We start from the raw sequence: 23,003 nt of genomic DNA on the forward strand, positions 1-23,003 counted from the left end.
TTTTCTCTACCTCCATTTCATTTTTCGTTGTCAACCAAACAATCACTTTATTTCCAAATTTCCACTTTCTAATTCCCATACTTTTGAATGTTAACCAAACAAGCACTTGGTCCTTGTTTGGTTGATATAAAAAATACATGGGAAGTTGGAGATGGTGGACCTTTTTGGTTTGAAAAATATACGAAGTTATACTTCCTAGAAAACTCTACATCCTCCTTAATGGAGGCAGTTATTTAACAACATCTAGGTAAATGGAAATTCTCATAGAGAGTAAAAAGATTGATACGTATCAACGTCACTCACACAAAAAATGCACACGCCAGCATGAGACTATGAGAGTGCACCTTTGAGGGCGTGTTTGGGGGTAGCAAAGAAAAACGGAGTATTGCTTGTCAATTAACACACACATAACGTGCTACGATGCGAACCTCGCTCGCACGTAAACTGAACACACCGGTCTAGGAGTACACCGTGGATTGTGTGTGTGGTGGCTAATATTCGGATTCACGACATAAACCTTGTTCCAATTCAAGGGTGTGGGTGTGGCCTTGTGGGGAGTAAAATGTCAACGGGTTTGGGACCAGAGTTTCTGCTCCCACATCGTTTTCTACTCAAAAACTAGTTTGGCAATTGGAAAACGTGGGTTAAATTTTTATAGGTACAGCAATTAAAGAATGCATATTTGGAGGGGGAAACAATTCAACCAACAAGTTCTTCTTAAACCCAGAAAAACATTAAAATATAAAGGAAATTCATTCAGCTAATCAGCTCTGAGTCCAATGCTACCTAACACCAGTCGCATTAAACTTCTGTTACATTTCCCACTTTGGTCAACCCACCAATGTTCATTCTTCTCCTGCTTTTCACTCTCTGCACCATTTAAACAAACACAAACAAGGCATCTTTACAAACAGAATTTGATCAACCATGTCTGATTTTGTTACTGAAATTTGGAAGAAATACCTTCTGCAACTTCAAATCCACCCTCTTAGAACCAAGGTTATTCCCATCTTTACCTTATTCTGACTTTAAATTTGGAAAATTTGCATGGGTTTTGTTCTGATTTCATTTTCCTATGATTTAGGCAATTACTGCTGGGGTTCTTGCTGGGTGTAGCGATTTTACTGCCCAGAAGATTTCTGGGATCAAAAGGATCCAATTTAGAAGATTATTCCTTATCATGGTAAGAGGTTGCAATCGGGTCGTTTGATTCTGGTAAAAGATCATTTTTTTATGATCATTGAGTTTGCTGATTTTGAATTTGCTATTTTCTTTAGATATATGGGTTCTTCTATTCTGGACCATTTGGGCATTTTTTGCACAAAGTGATGGACAAGATTTTCAAAGGGAAGAAGGGAAACACAACTGTGGGACAGAAGGTATAAAAAACACATCTGTTAATTTTGTTTTTGGTGATGCTTTCTATTTTAGTCTACAAATTGATGTTCTGATGTTGAAATTTTCTGTATAACCATTTTTTTTAAAGGTTTTACTGGAACAATTGACAGCAAGTCCATGGAACAACATGTTTTTCATGATGTATTATGGTCTTGTGGTTGAAGGTATATGCTTTAATTTTACAGTTTTACTTATTCATAAAAGTAATTTTCTCAATTCAGCATTGTATTCCTGTTGGATTTATGTAGCTTAGCTTATTACAATGGTCATCACTTTGCTGTGCCATGACACGAGACGCGATATCATATTGTTCTAGAGTGAGGATTCTCACTTTCACTGTGTGTTGTGGAGCTATGTTCATGTTTTTGTGGATTTTTTAGTGAAATTATTCTTAAATTTGTCTTGACATTGCTTGAATCGAAATTGAAATTAAATTCGCGCTAGCCTCAAGTCTAGTTTCTGTATGGCTCCACAATTCCACATTGAGAGTCATATAATCAATCAGTGTATGGTATGTTGCAATAGCTTAGTTCTTTGCTGAGTTATTTAGAGTTTACTCATTTGGAGTTGATCAAGCAAGATGTATTGCAACTATTGCTTCTGCTGAAAAATCATCTAATAAGGTCAATTTGGAGCTTTGGAATTGAAACTTGAAAGTGCCTTGTACGCCTGTCAAGCAAAGTAGACATCTTTGTTGCGGGACTGGCATTTACCCTAGTCTTTGAATAATACGGATCCCACCTCGGCTTACTAGTCTTCCAATAATTAGTCATAGCTGATTTTTTATGTAGTAGTATGTACTTGTGCAAGAATGTTCAAGTAATAACATCTGAAATTTTGAAGATGGTGTCATGTGAACTATAGATTTGTTGCATAAAGTCAAGTGATATACTGATATCTTCTGAGTTCATTAAAAGCTTTCTTGTTGCAGGAAGATCATGGTCACTGGTCAAGAGTAAGATCAAGAAAGATTACCCTCCTGTACAGTTAACTTCTTGGAAGGTAATCGATACTCTTTTCAAAAGTAACCTCTCAAATTTTTACTGTGATTAGCTTATTAAATGATGATATGTTTAAGGCATTTGGGATGGGTCTGATAAAATTTTGGGATTACTTATTTCACTTGTTATCATTCGCAGTTTTGGCCAATTGTAAACTGGGTAAACTACCAGTATATGCCTCTGCAACTCCGTGTTCTGTTTCACAGCCTCATTGCCTCTTGCTGGTTAGTTACTCTTATATCTTTTGGACTTATTGTTCTTGTGTTTTCTCCCTGTTCGATCTTGTTCTGATTATTATGGCAATCAGATAGCAGAAGCTTAGCACAGTTACAGCATTCTTTACGCCTGAGAATATTAATTATTTCCAACAAAATTGTAAAACAAGGACTTGTTCTTATCATTGCTTAAAGTCTCTTTTTTTCTTCTGAAAACTTGAAAAGTTTAAAACATGTTTACTTGAAAATTGTAGTTTCCAATTTTCCATTGTCAATTTTCGAACATGATGGTTACACTTATACGTGGGAATAATTTTAAGTTCAGTATGCAACTTATATTTACAGATAAACAGAAAGATGTCCCAAATTACTGACTGGGATCATGCCATAAAATTCTCCAGTCATCTGTTGCAGATTTTCATCACATTGGGAAATTACTGGTCTTGTAATTCATGCATATTATGCATCATCTTAGTTTTTCTTGTTTGTTTTGCATACTAATCTCATACCCATGTTCGATGTAAAAACTCTACATCTACGTAAAATTGATTACTGTTTGTTTACTTGCAGGGCAATCTTCCTTAACCTTAAAGCAAAATCTACTGCCATCAAGAAGGCCTAAATGATACATGAAGCAGTCTCCTTAAAACGGTACCTTCCTCTCACGAATAGTTCATCTTCATCAGTTTCTTTACTTTCGAAGGTCAGAAATCATAAAACGGTGGCACCTGAAGGAGTCGGAAGTCCCGGAATCGTTGAAGATAATTGTACTTGTATGATTGATAATTTATGAATGAATGATGTGTGATTCTTGTGTTAGCCTGTCTCCAATCATTACCCTCTTCTTCTTGTGGGATTGCAAGACCATGTGGGTACTGGAGATGGGGAACAAAAAAAATTAATAGTAGTATGTTTAGTAATTGTTTTTCAGTCAGATCCTTTTTTATCTGGTAAGACTTGTACTTGAAGCAGGGCAAATATGTGTTCCTGGGAAAACTGAGATCAGAGGATTTAGATCATAGTTCAAACTGCACATCTTCTGATTTCAACAATTGCAATCAAGTATATTACTACCCTCTAATAAAATTCTAACACTAGCATCTCCGTTCTCCCTCTTTTCTTCTCTCTAAAATTAGGCTTTTAGGGTGGAAATAGCCAAATTTCTTCGGAAATTTGGTTTTTTTTCCGCCCCTTCTCTTCAATTATGTTTTGTTTTTTGTATTATATCTCAATAAAATTACATAGTTTCAATGTAGTAAGTACCCATGTGGTGGGTTTGATTCTAGTTAAGTTTTATGCAGGCCCGACCCTAGGGGGTAGGCGAGGGGTGCGACCGCTTAGGGGCCAAAATAATAGCATGTACAGTAATTAGTACTAGTAATAAACAACACATTAAATACACATGTTATTTCCTTGGCTCATTGATAGAAAGTATGTGCTAAAGTTTTGCTTCTACCACAGGTTTAGGCCCTGTTTAGTTCACCTTATTTCAGGACCTTATTACTTATTTCAGATTTAATCAGATCAGATCAGACCAGATTAGAAAAAATAAGTTCAGATCAGATCACATCAGAAAAAATAAGTTCAGATCAAATCAGATCACATCAGATCAGACAATATCAGATCAGATCAGACCAGATTATTATTATTATTATTATTATTATTATTATTATTATTATTATTATTATTATTATTATTATTATTATTATTATTATTATTATTATTATTGGTATATGTTTATATCATTGTTATTATATTTAATATTTTATTACTATTATTGCTTTAATAAAAAATAATGTTGTTGTCGATGCAATTAAAATCTATCATTTTTAGCATAAAAAAACATTAACAAAACATTCAAATTGATCATGTCCAAAATTAAAACCATTAAGTCCAGGTTAGAAACGATATGATCAGATCATGTCCATATCAGAACTGATTTTTATAGATCAGAACCATTATATATCCAGACTAGAACTGATAGGATCAGATAATATCCAGATCATAACTGATCTGTACATATCATGTCCAGATCATGTTCAAATCTGCAAAGATCTTATCTACATCAGAACCGATCCTTATAGAACCAATATGTTCAGATTAAAACCGATTTGTACAGATCATGTCCAGATCAAAATCGATATGTCCAAATTATAACTTGTCTAAATATCGACTCTATATAGATTATGTTCAGATCATAATTAAAGATCATGTTCAGGTCAGAACTAGTCTGTACAGATCATGACCCGATAAGAACTGATATGTACAGATCATGACCAGATCAGAAATAATCTGTACAGATCATGACCAGATCAGAACTGATTTGTACAGATCATGACCAGATCAGAACTGATCTGTACAGATCATGACCAGATCATGTCCTAGTCAGAACTGATCTATACAGATCATGTCTAGGTCAGAACTGTACTATACATATCATGCCCAGATCAGAACTGATTTGTACAGATCATGTCCATATCATAACTAAACTGTACATATCATGTACAGATCAGAACTAATCTGTACAGATCATGTCCAAATTAGAACTGATCATGTCCAATTCATAACTTATATGTACAAATCATGTATAGATCAGAACCGATCTGTACATATCATATCCAGATCAGAACTTATATGTCTAGATCATAACCGATCTATCTAGATCATGTATAGGTCTATCTAATATAAGGAATAGTTAAATCATGAGCAAAGTCAAGTAAATAATAACAATATTATAAATTTGTGTAACATTTATTTTACACGTAAGTCGTTTAATATTAATAAATGTAGATTTTTGTTTAAACTTAATTCAGAAGAATCAGATCAGATCAGATCAGATCAGATCAGATCAGATCAGACCAGACTAGATCAGATCAGCTCAGATCAGAAAAAATAAGTTCAGATCAGATCAGATCAGAAAAAATAAGTTCAGATCAGATCAGATCAGAAAAAATAAGTCCAGATCAGCTCAGACCAGATCAGATCAGATCAGGAGAAATAAGGTGAACTAAACAGGAGCCTTAGTGTTCGACTCCCCTAATTGTCTTTATTATTTTGTTCATTCGTTCAACTCTTTTATTTTCTTCTTTTAACTTTATCAATATTTTTATTTTTATGTTTGTCAGCTTGTACTGTAATTTTTTTTATTTAAATTTATTTTCTAGCAACTAATTTTCTCATTTATAATACTTTGTACATATAATGTCTCAATTATTTAAACTCTTATTTGTATTATCTTAATTTGTCCTTTAATCCTTTACAAGATAATTAAGTTTTACGTTGAGTTTATGTACGTAGTATATGACTTCTAGTACTCAGTTCTAATTGATGTAATTATATGTGGGCGACACAAATGCTTATTTGATGGACTGTGGGTCTATAAGTTTTAAAATAGATATCAAATTTTAATGATAACAAAATTAACTGATACTTTTATATACAATAAAAAAAAAATCAATTTATGCATATTAGTTATCTTGTAATTAAGTAAGTATTTATTTTATTGAAATATTCAAGAGATCGACTAGAGCCGGATTTTGAATTCTAGGACCCTACAAAGGAGATATAATAATTTTTTATTAATTTGAATTCAACAATATAATAGATTTAATAAAAAAAATGTTATTTAAAGACGTATCATTTCGGAAGGAGTCATGATCCCTTATTTCGCCTAGGGCCCTCAAAATATCAGGATCGGGGCTGGTCTTATGTGTTTAGTTTAGTTCAGGTTATTGGACCGGTCGCGTGCTAGCGCACAGTTCCACGTGATATTGGAATCCATTAGCAAAAATAACTGACTAATTAGGTTGAATAATTAGATAAAGTAAATTATTTATCAAATATTACGTAAATATGTTATGGTTGCTAATATACATTGCAAATGAAAGAGTCTAGATATTTCATTTGTTATATAAATATAAAATATAATCTACGCATACAAAGACAAATAAATTATTGAAAAGAACGTAAGAGGAAAAAAAAGGACAAAGGGGATCAGGTCAGCAGATAGAAGAGCGATTGCCTTCAATATTGCTTGAAAATCCTTAAATTCTCAAAATATGCTACATTATCACTTATTTCCCACCATGCCATTCCATCACCTAATTAAACAGAAAACTTTTTTTTCTCCGGTTGAACTTTGGCGGTTTGGTTTCATAAGAAACTGCCATCTGAATTGGTGGTTTAATGGGGGTAAACCCCCAGCTCAAATGACTGTTCATTTTAAAACCAAACCGCCAATTAAGTTAGCGGTTGAGTATGCAATACTCCCAGAACTGAGTTGGTTCGTACCTTTCTAAATTATTAGTTCCAAGATAGAAGATCTCCTTTTCAGCAATTTATTTTATTCCTTTTAAGAATCCGATTTTCCCTTTCTTCCTGTATGTATGTAACTTGCAGATGGTGAAGATGGGGTTATCAAACTTCTCAGGTTCTTCCTTTTCGTTGTTTTGGATATTTTGAATTCTCCACCTTGTCAGATATTTGTACTCCTCCGTGGGCGTAGGCACATCCCGTCTGATGAAGAGGCGGCTCTCTAAGCATCAGACCAAATGTGAGAGGGAGCCTAGCTTTGATTACCTAGGTCTGGAAGTGAACCGCTAAATGAAATGGCGGTTCATTTAACACTAACACTACAAGAAATAGTACTATTAATGACGGGAAATCCCGTCTCGAAAGGCCTATAATCGTTGATTAACGACGGGATTTCCTGTCGCGAACCCGTCATAAAAGGGGTCGTCGTTAATAGAAAATCCCGTCGTTAACCCGTCGTAAAAGACATTTCGCGACGGTTATTCCCGTCATTGTTTGGTTGTTCGCCCCATCGCAAAAGGCTTTTGCGACGGGAGTTTTGACCCATCGTAATTAGGTTGTCGTTAAAGATACAAATTCTTGTAGTGTAAATCGCTAATTGAAATAGCGGTTTATGAGTTTCAACCGCTATTTTAGTTGGCGGTTTAGCACCATTGATTAAAAAAATTAGACCGGTTATAAGTCATATCACTATGATAAGCAAGTACTCAAATCACATGTATTTTATTTTATGGTAGGAATTGAACCTTAGACCAAAGGAAACAAGCATTTAGATTTAAGAGATTACAAATGGAAGGTTTGGAAATTTTACTTCTTAGTGAATTTCAAGGGATCCTCATATAAGAATTTGGGGATAAGCATAATACTTAAGACACATGACTTTTAAGGGTTTGAGATCATACTTTTTAACAAAATATGATAAATTTCGTGAACAATATGAAATCGACATGGGACCAAACACGAACCCGGCCCAAAATGACACATCCGGTAGCTCTAGATAGACTAAGATATATACGAAATATAAAATAAAAGGGTCCCACAGATTCATTAGGAGATAATAGAAAGTGATTTAAGGATAATCACCCTATATTACTCATATTATTCATCTGGTCCCACTCTATTAGTTTACATTCTAGTCGTAATACGGAGTACCAGAGAAGAGACACAAGCTCAATCAAGGGGTCAAGCCCCACAGGGCCCACAATTACAACTTTACTTTAATAGCCAATTAAGGTGGATGATGCATGGCATTTGAATTTTGACATTAGTCTCCTAATGCTCTTATTAAGAATTTCCATTCTCATTAAAATGGAGAAAAAATTCTTGTATTTCTATCATGGTTCAAGCACGATAACATATTATACCATTTGCATATGAAAATTTTAATTTCGACATGTTTCTAAAATTTGAGTACTAATGTACGAAGCTCATACATTACAAATTGTCTAACTCTTCCAGTAACTTCTATTGTACATACTCATTAGAGCATGATCAGCCCCAAGTTTTAAGACTTGAGTTGTGCTGACGTGGCATATGAGTCATCAGTCTTAAGATCACACACATAGAAATTGTAGCATTGAAGTAGACGAGTCTTATCAAAGTCTTAAATTGAGTCTTGAAAAACTAAGACTCAACTTAAGACTGGGTATGTGAGTAAAATTAAATAATAAAATGATATTGTACATAAATTTACAAGTCTTAAATGATTTAATGGGTGAAGAGCTAAATTTGATTGAATCTCAAGGAATCTTAACAATAATTTAATTATTTAATATTAATGAAATGATGACATGGCAATTGAAGAAAATCTTAAAACAAAATCCCCTTGATCTTGCTCTTACTGGATGATGGTCCTCTAACTAAAGTGTTTAAGATTTGCAATTAATACGTCCTTAAACCAGTTTTCACGATTTCAGACTTTTAAACTTCTCAATGCGACAATCATATCACATCAATGCAATCACATGAAAATATAGTGTAATTTTCATATGAAATACGAGTACTTATTATTTTAATTTGACTTTTAGTCGCATAAAAAAGTTAGGCATCTAATTAGACAGTCCATTAGAGCATAAAATTTGATTTATATAGGAAGTTAGGAAGCCTATGAGGTGGCATGTAAATCATTATTTATCCACCTAACAATCTAACATGCATGAGTCTCACGAGTGCGTCGAGGCGGATATCGGGCATGCAACAACAAACACATATCAACTAAAAGACAAATAGCTAAAAGACAAAAAAGAAAGTACCATTCATGTAAAAAAAGTACCATTCTAATACCATTCTGTAAAAAAAAGTACCATTTGTGTTTAGAAAAGTACCATTTAAATTTTTTTTTGTCCTTTTTCCTATTTTGTCTTATGTTCTGATATGTATTTGGACACACATATCAGATATGTGTTTTTACTTCCTCTGAGTCTCACCTCAACAAAAGGTTTGTAAACCAAAACCATGCACAAACCTATTCTTTGATTTTTTGATAACTTGATATCATCTTTGTATGTTCATTTTTTTTAAAAAATCTGATGAAGCTTGGGCCGCTTGGCCAAACACGATTTTTTTTAAAAAAAAATTAAGAATGTGTTTTATACACTTGATTTTCACTTTTTTTCTAAACTTATGTTTCATGAAGTAAGTGAAAATATGATAAACAAAACAAGTGGATTTTCAAGTACCATATTCTTTAGCTTCACGTACGACTTCACGGTACGTAGCATCTTAGAAAATTGAGTTACCACCCGATTGATCACTTATATCATCTCAAATATCGGTAGTATCTTAGAGAACTTGAAAATTGGAGGTACCGCCGTACCGGTAGATGATGGTGTGCCAAAAGTACGATAGGGGTGGGCCAGGTGGCCATTGTTTGAGAATGAAGTCCTGGTTAATATTACAGTGATTATTTTAGTTACATATCAAGTCTGTATTCTTTAGACTTTTAATAAAACTCTACAAGGTAGAGTTGTGTCTAAACCATACATTTTAAAATCAATAACTCATATTAGTAGGAAGGGAAAACCAGGGAGTGGATATTGATGAGAAAATATAGGGGAAAGTTTGGAAAGATACTATAAGAGCCATTGATTTTTCATTCAATGGTTGATATTGCTTAAACTCTACCTTATAGAGTTATTTTAAAACTATAGAGGATTCAAAACCATTTATATCATCTCGATTGACCATGATTTCAATCCTTAATGTTAGATTATCAAAAATAAACACAAATAATACAATCAATTTAATCATATTCCAATAATTAAGCAACCTTCGCATGAAGCGCTCATGATGCATGCACCTTAATTCTATGTGTTGCACATCTTATTGGCATTGCCATTGTAAATAAGTTAAATACATACACACACTCTCTTTGTGGTCATAGCCATAATACATCATGATATCAATACTTCCTAATCATGTCATCGACTTCGTTAATACTAGATCAAATTACTTTCCTATCAACAATATGACACCTACTAGTAGAATTGCTATTGACAATTTCTTGAGCTTGCATAATTGCATAAACCACCATTACTTATCATTAATTATCACATACATAATTCACCCACAAAACATGAACAAATAGGAATATTTAACTTCGGTATTATTCATCTCTGAATTCTAGACAATCACCATCCTTTTATAGTAAGTCCCCGTCCCCCGGTCTACTCCCTAATTTCATTCCATTCCATTCCATTCCGTCCAGATTTGAGAGTGATAGATAGCTCAGTTGGTTAGAGCTTACATCCCGGTTCCAAGTGATCCTGGTATCGATTCTCATCCCCTCAATCGTGGCTCATTTGCACAAAAAAGAAAATCCGTACAGATTTAATAGTCACATTGATTATTGATAGGCTAACAATTGTGATCGAATAGAAATCGAGAGGGATCATGTACGAGTACATAATAATGAATTAAAGCCAGATTTAATTGGTTTAGTACCTCGCAAGTAAACAAAAGTTCGACATTAATCAGCCAAATTGGCCAAATATTTTTAACACATGCATGCATGTTGTGGCATGCATTGTTTCACTTATAAAATAAATACGAAGGATACAAATTTCATGCATTAATAAATCATTTGATGCAAATCTAAAATCAGTAAATAAAACCCTACAAACGAATTAAAAAAAACAAATCACAAATGTAATAACATGATGAAATTGATCAAAATACTAACAAACACATTTCTGATTGCGAATTGTAATAATGTAGATAAATATAACATCGATTAAACAACAAATAAAAAACTACATCTCTCGTTCTTATAATATTGACAACAACAGAGGAGAGAGGGAAAAAACAGCCGGAAAATGACGTCATTTTCTGGCGAGTGGGTGTTCTCGCTAAACTAGTGTTGTTCAAGTTTTTTTTTCCTTTTTTTTTAATTAACGGGTAAGGGGTTTGATTTGAATTTCCCTCACCTGCCTGTGTCCTCCGTAAAGAGTGACAGACGAATGTGGACCCTCCACGTGGAAACCCAAAAATATCGGGTTTCCGGGTCACTCACATCTGGATCCACCGAGTGAGTTGCGTAGGGTTGACAATCCCAGGGATGTGGGCCCCGTCACCCTTCAACAGTTGCGCCACATCAGCATAACTCCGGTTAGGCTTAAATCCGGTCTCAAATCCAGTCTGAACCGGCCTCCTCTTCAGCTCGGCGGCCGAAACTGGAACGGCTTCGGCTCGAGCCGGGTCAAACTTCTGCCCAAATAAAGTCCCTTTAGATAGAAACTCGTGCGCCATGTAGCCGGCTAAGAGCCGATTCGATGAAGCCGGAGAGGATGGGTTTAGTAAACCCGGTTCAACCATTCTTGATGTTGTTGTTGACGACGACGTCGTACTGCTATGGTTATTATTACCCATGGAAAGCGGTTTATGTGAGTTACCGAAACTGCCCTTGTAAAATGAAGAGTTCTCTAGCTCTCCTCTATCTTTGCGCTTTCGTGTGGCTGTTACCACGCTACGACTCGTGTGATTCATCCTCGCCGTCCGTCGTGTCTCTCTCTTCCAGATTATTTCACGAGTAAGGGTACAAAAGTAAAATTACTCTTCGATAATTTATCACTTTGTTATTTTGTTGTTTTTTTGGAGGGGGGTGACGGTTTTAAATAAAAAAGATGTATAGTTACATCAGGCAAGTGGCGTTTTTTATTGGGACACTTTAGGATAAAACCGTAATTTCACACCAACAAAACTAAATAATAAATAAATTGGGAAAATCACTTAAACTTGAAAAAAAAAAAAACCAAAACAGATTAATTTTTTTCAAAAATTAGAGAGAGAAAAAGGGGGAGGTGGGCCTGGAATTGGGCGGAAGAGGCGGAGCAAGGTGGCCGGAAAATTGAGAAGGGAGATTGGGAGTATAGAGGAGATAGAAAGTAGAGAGAAGGAAAAGGGATTAGGGGAGGAGAGAGAGAGGGGAATACAAAGATTGTTAGCACGGAAGAGGATGGGGTATATATATAGTGATGGCTGAATGCATGACCTTATTATTTGAAGAAATAACGAGAATGCCACCGATGTGATTTGGACGGAATTGACCCTGTATTGTTGTTTGGGCTCAAGGCCCAATTATGATATTAAACAGAGTTGGTCCAGTCCAATATGAACATGAAAATTTGGTAAGGATACGTGCATTAAAAATTTAAAACGAATCTTATACTATTCCTTAAACTTTTTAAGGATTTCATTTTTATGGGTTGATTTTATACGAGTACATCTCTTACTTTTTGGATTTTCTTTTTTAAATCGGCATTTTGGACGAGAAACTCTAAATTTTTAGTGGCTTGTGTTTAAAATTGGAATTGACTCTTATTGGTACATATTAATTTGGTACTAAGACTAGCGTTTAGCTATTGTTATACCAATAAACTATTAAGGAGTACCAATGCGAATTATTTGATTAGTTGATACTAGGGTGTTAATGAGCTAAGCCTGCTCGCGAACTACTCGACGCTCGGCTCAACAAAACTCGGTCAAAGCTCGGATCGAGCAGGCTCGACTCGAGCAGGCTCGACTCGAGCTCGGGTTCGGCTCGAGTACTTAACGAGCCAAGCCTGAGCTATCAATGGCTCGACTCGAAAGCTCGTGAACAAGCTCGAGTTCTTTTTAATATATGTATTTTGTATAAAATAAGTTTTTGCATAAATTAACTTTAATAAATATTTATTTTTAACATATAAAATATGAAAAAATTGTTAAACATGTTACTTAATTAAACATTTGATGATCAATCTCGAGCGAGCCTATCGAGCTTCGAGTCGAACCAAGTTCGGTTTTTATAATTCGAGCTCGAGCCCAATTTCCCAGGCCCGAAGAGCTTCGAGCTCGAGCCGAGCCTGTGCTCACGAGTTTCGAATTCGAGCCAAGCCTATAAAGGCTCGGCCTCGGCTCGGCTCATTAACACCAGTAGTTGGTACTAACATATTATGTGTTGGTATTAAAAAATGGTTGTATTGGATTGACTTGTTCATGTAGTCGCAAACCACTTGACATTCAACAATCCTCCATTTTAGATCGTACAAATTAATCTGGGATGATGCAACCTGGACTCAATGACAAATTAACAATACACTTACGCAAGCTAATCTCTATCTTTAGAAACCTCACTAGTACGGAGTAATGATATTACACAAATTCTTATTTACAAAGGGTGTACAATAAATATTGTACACCGAAGTAAAAGTTAACTCAAAATGTTTAAAAGTTAAGCTTATATATGTAAAAGTTATCTATTTTTTTAGTGATAAAATTTTTCATTTTAGTAAAATCATATTTCTCCAAAATCAATAATAATGTATAAAATTAATCATTTAATCATTTCTATCAATTTTTTTTTTACTAATATAAAAGTTAATCAAAATTGGGTTAAAGTTACGAAAAAATGGGTAAAAGTTATCTTGGTGTACAATAAATTTATTGTACACCTTGTGCGCGCAAGACCTTTTGATGATATTAATCTGTGGTCTGTATCTTACAAGATTATCCACGAAAATACAAGATTCTAAATGCACAAATTTTTATTTAAAGATGCATGGTGTATAATTGTACAATGGAGTAAAAAATTAACTCAAAATGCGTTGAAACAATATGCTGTCCACAAGTGAGTTGTCCCAAATTGGAGAAATAGGAAAGAAAATACCACCTTATAAGCATGTGGAGTCACTCCCACTATTGTTAATTGATTTTAGTGTGGAACCTCCATTGAGCTTATAAGTGGACCGAACTTTTCTCCTTTGTTGGGTTGCCCAGACTCATTTCATATTTCTCTTAAATTTAACAAAATGATTAAAAATACTCTGATATAATATAAAATTATTAACCCTTTAAAATGTTTATCTGTTATTTTTTTTCAGTAATATAAAATTAATCAAAACATGTTAGCGGCTAACCAAAAAATAGGCAAAAGTTACTGATGTACAATAAAACGGTTTACACCGGGTGCGTACAAGACCTTTTGTTCCAAATGACTATAATATTTTTTTGGATATGAATGAGTTATAAGGGCAATAGCAACTACAATAGGAGAGGAGGGATTCAAACATGTAACATGTCTAACACATGCCCTTAATTTTAACCATTATCCATCTTCTATGTCATAAATCAGTTGATCACTCTTAATCTTGAGTATTCGGACTCGACGGGTAAGTCTATTTGGCCTACCTATTCTTGTACGACCCATCAAATCCACCCACGACCCACCCAACCAGCCATGTGGGCCATCTCTAGCCACGGTTAATTCATTCCTTCTTAATTTTGCCACGGTTAATTAAGAGGCGAGTATTTGTTTTCGTTTTTGTAATTTTGCTTTTTTTAGGTTTCTCCCTCCTATGCAAAAATATAAAAATCAAGAATTATGGAGGGTGGAATGGTGGAGAAATATCATTATCACAGATTTACAAGTAAACAACTTCTTTACAACATTACGTGATTCTAACCATGACTGATTTTGTCATCTATACTAAGTTACTAGATTAACTCCGGGGTATGTATAAATATTCGAAAATTATTATTTGACCATCTTATTTGTAGAATATTTAACTGGATTATTTATCCCTAAAGTCAATGCATAATTATTAAATTTTGAACATACTTATTTAATTATTTAAGATGCAGTTTTTCATCCTACTATGTAATACATATTTTATATGCTTAAAATGATAATTTGACCAAAATATTCGATATGATTAAGATGCTAATTTGACCAAAATATTGAGTAGTATTGATATGATGATTTGACTAAAATTTTACCAAAATCGTCTATGTTATCATACTTTATAATCCTTTTTTTCCACGCATAAACCGTTTAAAAATAGGAGAGAAAATCAATAAAAAAATAAGTATATACTCCGTATATTTTTTTAAGAAAAGGATTTTTGGTCTTGCATCAGGAAGTGACATGTACTATATCTGTTTTAAAATGATCTTTCACTTTTCGTTTTAATCTGTTTCATTATTTTCTTTATTTTTTGCTTTATTTTTTTTTGGACATGAAAGTTTACTACCTTCCTTTCTTAACCCACAATATTTATAATTTTCTACCCACTTCTCCTACTTTATTCATATTTTTATTACACCACCCACCTTTTTACACATTTCACTTACTGTATCTATATTTTATTACTCCATATATTTAACAAAATTTTCTATTTTTGTCTTAATATTTACGCAAATATTGACTGTAAAGATTTTTATAAAACGAAGATAGTACATGTTATTTCCATTGTCGATTTTTAGTGTCCATTACGTAATTCTAACGATGCGTGAGTTTGTCATTATTTTCATTTTGATTTATTTTTTAGAAAGCCTTTAAGGACTATTTCATGCAAACCCCTACTATCTCAATCCCTATCTGGCTCCATTCCACATTTTCACCTTTACATGTGTATTTCTGATTTGGGATATCCACCTTTAAAACGAATTAAAAAATATTTTTGTAAACTATTAAAATATTTGTGTATTAAATAATTGTTCTGAAATGTCTTTATCTATGAAATTCTTACACAAAAGAAAAAATGAGGAACTTTAAATCACTTCAAACGTTAAGTAACGAAATAGATATGTTAATGTCAAAATGAGAAAAATGTAAAGTGAGAGTGATCCAAAATTAAAACATATTTTAAGATAGTAATACAACAACAACAACAACAACATAGCCTTAGTCCCAAAATGATTTGGGGTCGGCTAATGATATGTGGCTTAGTTTTACTGTTGGCGGCCACCAACCTACCGCACCCTCTTCTTTTACCCGGGCTTGGGACCGGCAGTGAATGCCGCATACGCGACACTCACAGGCGGAGTTTAATAAATTTTAAGATAGTAATAATAATAAATTTTCATAAAGTAGTAATATAAAAGTTATGTATTTTTAAGGTAGTAAATAGCAAAAATTCCTTAATTATATACTTGTTTAATTAATGAAAAAATCGTTCATACTAGCTAGCTCCTTGAGATTTGAGTTATTATGTTTCTCTTAGGGGAAATTGGTATGATAAGGTAGTTATGCGCAGTAAAAAAACTTCACAAAATCTAAGTGTTAATTTAGAGTCGAACGGATATAAACTAAAGAATTCGATCAAATGGACCAAATGATAACCAAACTAGAAACGCTGGAATGGAAGAATAAGCATGTCACTTGCTCTTGTAAGTTGTATCATAAAACTCAAAACTCTATTAACCTCAATCACAATGTAAATAAAATAACAACCTAATATAAGTCTAACAAAAAGAACCTAGAATAAGAAGAAGAAAATAAAAGAAGACCTACTAAGAGTCCTGCTAAAACAAGGAATATGATTAAGCCTAGTGGAATCCTAAATAACGTATTACGGAGTAAAAGTTATGACTGGATCTAACCTGAAATAAGATTAAACCTAATAGAATCAGTGTACGCAAATTATTATTTTCCATCGACCAACTCTATAAACTCAAAACTATGATATTAACTTTGAATCTTGACTATTCAAATTCACACCATTGTGCTCCTTTACTTTTGAGTTAATTATTTTTCTATGACTGAGTAATAAAATGGATTTTCCTGCAAATAGGAAAAATATCCAAAAAAAAATCCAGGAATTCATTTGGATAATGTTGAATTGATGCATTATTTATTCTACACGGAGAAATATCCGTTGATGCGTACGGCTTACCACATATTCGTAAAAACGAGTACTATGTGTCAAATGTGGGTTAGAAACCTAGAAAACATTAATCCTAAAAGATTCCTTCTTCAAAAGTATTGGCTGGTTTGGACCAGGGCCCACTAAAAATCATTTCTTTTTCCTTCGTCTTGCAAACAATTCAAGTCCGGTCCGGAACAGCTAGAAAGATCAATCGTAAGAAACGGGCCCAATAGGCCAAGACCTAAACACAATACATGATTACATACGCAATTTGGATTATACACCCTGGTGCACAGTGCTCATGAATCATGATGCACCCTGAAGAATATTTGTTGAGTATCTAAAGAAGATGAAGAATGATTTCAATGTACATATACAAATGAAATATTTGCAATATATGTATTATGGATTTGAACTATATGTTCATTTAGTATATGTTCTATGAATATGAATGATATGTTCTTTGCATTTGAACTATATGTTCTTTGCATTTGAACTATATGTTCTTTTAAAAATAGGGTGCACAGTAAGCATTGTGCACCCGGGTGTATAAACCATATTTTGGATTACATACGAGTTACGACACTCGAAATACGTTGCATTTAGCGTGCGTAAATTGTTTTTCCTCTAACTAAAAATGTATTATCATCAATTGACATAAACGGAGTATGTTATTTCCTGTAGGCATTATCAATTGACATATTCATAAACTAGATTAGCTCCGGTTTCAACAACTTTATTTATAAATTAGATTTAAAGCCCGTGCAATGCATGAGTTATTTATTAATTTTTATTATAGCAATTTAATTTGTAATAGTCTTGTATACAATATATGTTTTGTTAATCAATACTAGGTACTTTTCAATAATTGTATTATAAAAATCTAATAAGTAGCACTTTCTCTATTTCATAATGTTTCTCATGTTTACTATTCATGTGTTCAAACTTTAAAAGCTTAGATCGTAATTTGTAGTATGAATAATAGAAAAAATATTAAGGCCCTGTTATTTAGAGCTGAACTGAACTAAACTGAATTCAACTAAACTAAACTAAATACTCCTGAACTGAACTGAACTTTACTGAATAATAAATAATTAATAATTAATAATCCGTAATTAATTTCTAAAAATAATAATAAATGATAAATAATAACTTATAGTAATTAATAATAAATAATTAGTTATATATAATAATAATAATAATAATAATAATAACAATAATATATATATATATATATATATATGTTAGATTATTATTATTATTATTATTATTATTATTAATATTAGTTTAAATAATAAATTCTATATTCCTTGAGCTACGTGGGCCTCAAATTCATATTCCAATCCATGTGATTGTATACTTTCTAGACTTTGAATTGTATATTTCATCTTTACTTTACATTAGATATTGAGTTCCTCTTTGTCGGATGATTTTAGTATATTTCATCTTACTTTGCATTAAATATCAAGAGTCTATAGATTGGAACTCAATATCATAAACTTCACCGTGTTTAAGGAGTGGACTACTTATAGAATTACAACACTGATGAAAAGTGGAATCTAACTTAAAGTGGGATAACATAATTAAAATATCTATGTGACACATAATATCCACGTGGCACCTAATGAATTATCTACGTGGCGATCGATTTTTTTAATTCAAAAATAAATTAGAAATCTTATTTTTCATTGGTCGAAACCAATAGTAATCCTAGATGGCGCTCTAATATTTCAGCAAATATGTCTATATATATATAAAGGAGGCATATTAGATTTTTATAATAACAATAAATTTGTATCTAGTTTTTAAAAAGACACGTACTAATCTGTAAAATCAACTCAATCCACGACGTACGGTGTAAAACTTAAGGTATAGGGAAATTTTACAAAATAATACAAATAATCCAAGGAATTCGACTTGTTTGCCAAATTTGGCCAATGACAATTTTGAATCTTGATTTATGTAGAACTGATATGACCTGCAAGGCAACAACATCAATACAAAAAATAAGGTCATAAGGCCGGAGCACAAAAAGGTAATAAAAAAGATTGAGAAAATAAAACTCCCTACTTCCAATCTAAGTAGATAAATAAAAAAAAAAAAACAAAATGAAGGTGGATATATAGACAAACTAGCTATTTTCCTATCATTTTTACTAAACATATTAATTTTACTACACATATAAATTAAGATATAATCATTAATTATATTCTAGCTCTAAAGTCCTATATACTCTGAGATATCGTAATTGATCAGTGGCTCAGTGCCACTAAAAGGCCTCCCTAACCCAGCAAAAGTTCAATGACAATATATCTAGCTAGCATTATATTGTAGCATCTCATGTTCAAATTGAGAATGTGTAATTAGTGCCACCTTCAATTATTGCAAAGAACTAAATCAAACATTTCTTGCAAATTAAGGACACTGACACTTAATATAGAAGCAAGAGCAGAAAAGACTAAAACAATAACTAAGAGAACATCACCCAAAATAGCTAAAATATGGAAAAACTTTTGTAAAAAAGATCAACGTAACCACCAAAACAAAATTGGACTCAGACTGCTAACATTATTTCAAGCACTATACCATCAGCAAGAATAGTTATTAAAGTGTATCGCTATTCGACGTCTCGTTCGCTAAAAACGCTCGCGTATTTTATGTGGAAGGACAGTTGTGCCCTTATAAAACTCTGCCCCACCTTCTTCATTTTTCACCTCAAGATTTCACCACTCCTATTCCGGCAGCCTATATCATTTTCCGGCGACAAAAATCTGGCAGCCCTCACCTCACCATCTCCACCACCACCAATTATAATAAGATTTCTAACGTAATAAAGGTATATGATAGCCATAGTGCTCGATGTTACATATAGTAAGTGTTGAGAAATATATATTTTGCCCATATTTAAATTTCTACTCCTGAAGTGTAGTTTATATATACGGTTCCAACATAGTGATGAGTTATATATTTATTTATATGAAAATGACGGAAAAATAATGCAGTTGATAATATTTGTGAAAAGAAAGAAAATACTAATGTAGTGTATGAAATACCCTTTAAGTGGTATAGATATCTGGACTATAATATATGGCACATGAGAAAAGATGAATGGTACCTATTGAATAAGTATTCAGATATTATTGATGAATAGCATGCAAGTATATTTTGAAGAATTTTGATGATACCGGTAGATGATGGAACCTAAATATAATGCATATGCGAGAAATAATGGACTTTGAATTTAATAGGGGATCGTAAATCCATGTCTATTTCGATGTAGACATAACTATAATGATCAAATGAGCTCATGGACTTGAAGTCCAACAAGTTATTGATTTGAAATATCTACAATGTACAGAGTTTTGCATTTTGAGTCTTACATTCATATACATGTGTAGTTAATAGGTAAATGCATCATTCATCATACATTTAGTTTGTTTTATGTTTTATCATGATATGATTTTGATTTATCCAGTTATAATTTCATATTACAAGTTTCAAAACTATTATGATGTCGTATATGAATATGCATCCAAAGAATGGTAAGACGAATTTGCAACTTTATGAAAATTTACATAAGAGGAGATTCTTACTCCATTGGGCTAATAGTTGCGAAAGTAGTATATATATATAATATTGATTTAATAGCATGTTATGAATCATGCAAATAAGAAGAGTTCTTGAAGAACTTATACATGATGTTCTTAACATCTAGCCCTTTAAGTTTTGCATATTAATGTCACATCATTGATAAGATATTATCAAATTCTTAAAGAGTGTTTTAAAACTGTCGTCTCAACCAAAGTTTGAGTATTTGATAATTATGAAATATACATATTAATTTATTCACGGAAATATGAGTTGATTCAAAATATGAGATAAAAGTATGTAATTCCCTTACATTGAGTTTTATTTTATGGTCCAGAAGAACCATAAATTGCATTATTAGTTATATCATACTCCAATGATGTTGTTATTTATCATGCATTGCCATGAAAGTATGACTAGAATTTTTTCTATTGATGATTACTATTATTTTTAACCTCCATAAGAAGGTTTATAAATGTCCAATATGAAAAGATACATTTTGTAATATTATGTACAAAAAAAATATTTATTTCAGGTATTATTTTCAAAAGTTAGGTGATATAAATACTCACCTAGTGCATACAAGTGAAAATTTGAAAATTCAAGTCAAATTGTGGAGAATCAACTTTCAAGGAGCTTCATGTTGCTACATTTGAAAAGTTATCAACAATATTAGATTCATTGAACTAGAAGATCTCAAGTGATGTATTAATCAGGGGGAGAAAATACGCGTTGCACTCTTTTTCCCTTAACCATGCTTTTGTCCCACTGGATTTTCCTGGTAAGGGTTTTAACGAGGCAACATCGATTCCAAGTAGGAATGGAAATGGATCCAAGACCCGACCAGATCCGGTTGGACCCGGTCCATTTTTAAGGGTCTCGGTACAAAAAAAAATAAAAATTAGACCCTGTGAATATGGGGCGAAACTGGGTCTTTGTTCAATAGGGTGGGTCTGGGTTTGGGTCCGGATCCAAGAATTAAAGACTCAGATCCGGTCCAAATCCGACCCACATACCCATATATATATAATTTTTAAAAAAATATTAAAGTTTAAAAATAATACAATGTTTACGTGCTAAACTTTATTCAGTTCTTATGATATTAAACTATTTAAAAATTATTTGACGTGACGTATAAATAAAAATATTAGAAACTTTAAATACTTATTGTATTACAAGGCTAATATGATTTTTTTTCCTAAAAAAAATTAACGAATATTCCATATTTAGTGGTTTTATTAAAGTAACGTTACATTTATATACAAAAAATGGGCGAAAAAATTACATAATATAAGAAAAATGAGTGACAATTTTTTTTGGAAAAGAAATACGCTTAGACCTATTTAGGACCCAGATCCGACCCTAGACCCATTAGACTCAGTAAATCTGGGTCTGGATCTGATTTTTTTGGGCCCAATGGATCTGGTCGGATCTGGATCCACCTCTTAAAAAAGGGTCCGGGTCTAGATCCTGTCGGACCCGGTCCAGATCAGACCAATTGCCATCCCTAATCCCAAGCGTATTATGATGAGTGTTGTACTTTTTTTCCTTCACTAGGTTTTTTTCCCACAGGGTTTTCCTAGTAAGGTTTTTAAAGAGGCATCATCTCATGTACTACATTACAGGGCTATTGTATTGTTTTAAATAATGGACATCCAAGAGAGAGTGTTATAAAATATTGTATTGTGGATATTAATTATACCCCTGACATCCTTTATAATATATGTATGTGTACCTATTATGTCTATTGGAACAATATCATAACTGTCAGTTTCTCTCTTCCTTTCTCTCCCTGCTTTCATAACATCTCTTGAATTCTTAGTTAATTTTTTTTTTCAAAATCCAAATCGAGTCCCCTTGTTAATTAAGAGAACATTTAAAGTACACAATTAAAGATGGTTGTGGGCCGGGCGGGCTTCGGCCCATAATGGATCCGGTCCATGGAAGCCCACTTTTTCATTGGGTCGGGCCGGGCCAAAAGTTTCAAAACGTGGTCTTGGCCCACTAGCGGTCGGATCGTCTTGCCTAAGCATAATTTTATTAAAATTAGCGTGATTTGTTGTGTCGGATCGAGTCGTGTTGTGCTTTTTCAAAAATATGTGGCCCACAACCCGGTCATGACTTCGTGCTCGTATTAGGTCGTGTTTTTCTTGTGCCGGGATGTGTCGGGCCTAGGGATGGCCCAACCCAATCCGGCCCACAACCATCTTTATACACTACCCCCTCAAGATAATATGAAGGATCTATTAATAACATAAAACACTCTTTTAATGCGTACGACTGTACAAATGTTTATGTACACCCTGAATACATGCATCTAAGAATTTGGGTGGTAATATCCTGCTAAAATGAGGAGCAAAGACTTG

At 33.1% G+C, this 23,003-nt stretch overlaps 2 protein-coding genes across 2 annotated transcripts; one reads left to right on the plus strand and one right to left on the minus strand.

The window, feature by feature from the left end:
- The first annotated feature begins 594 nt into the window (after window positions 1–594).
- Window positions 595–3,714, plus strand: LOC110787356 (peroxisomal membrane protein PMP22). The gene is made up of 7 exons (XM_021991968.2): window positions 595–999; window positions 1,085–1,183; window positions 1,278–1,379; window positions 1,487–1,562; window positions 2,330–2,400; window positions 2,538–2,623; window positions 3,185–3,714. Exons 1-7 carry the CDS (start codon window positions 928–930, stop codon window positions 3,234–3,236), a joined length of 558 nt encoding a protein of 185 aa, XP_021847660.1. The 5' UTR covers window positions 595–927; the 3' UTR covers window positions 3,237–3,714.
- Window positions 3,715–11,049: 7,335 nt separating this feature from the next.
- On the minus strand, window positions 11,050–12,359 carry LOC110787339 (uncharacterized). Its single transcript, XM_021991946.2, has one exon. It carries the CDS (start codon window positions 11,906–11,908, stop codon window positions 11,432–11,434), a length of 477 nt encoding a protein of 158 aa, XP_021847638.1. The 5' UTR covers window positions 11,909–12,359; the 3' UTR covers window positions 11,050–11,431.
- Between the last annotated feature and the right edge of the window lie 10,644 nt (window positions 12,360–23,003).

Source organism: Spinacia oleracea, chromosome 3 (genome assembly GCF_020520425.1).
Source record: "Spinacia oleracea cultivar Varoflay chromosome 3, BTI_SOV_V1, whole genome shotgun sequence".
NCBI classification, from domain to species: Eukaryota; Viridiplantae; Streptophyta; class Magnoliopsida; order Caryophyllales; family Amaranthaceae; genus Spinacia; species Spinacia oleracea.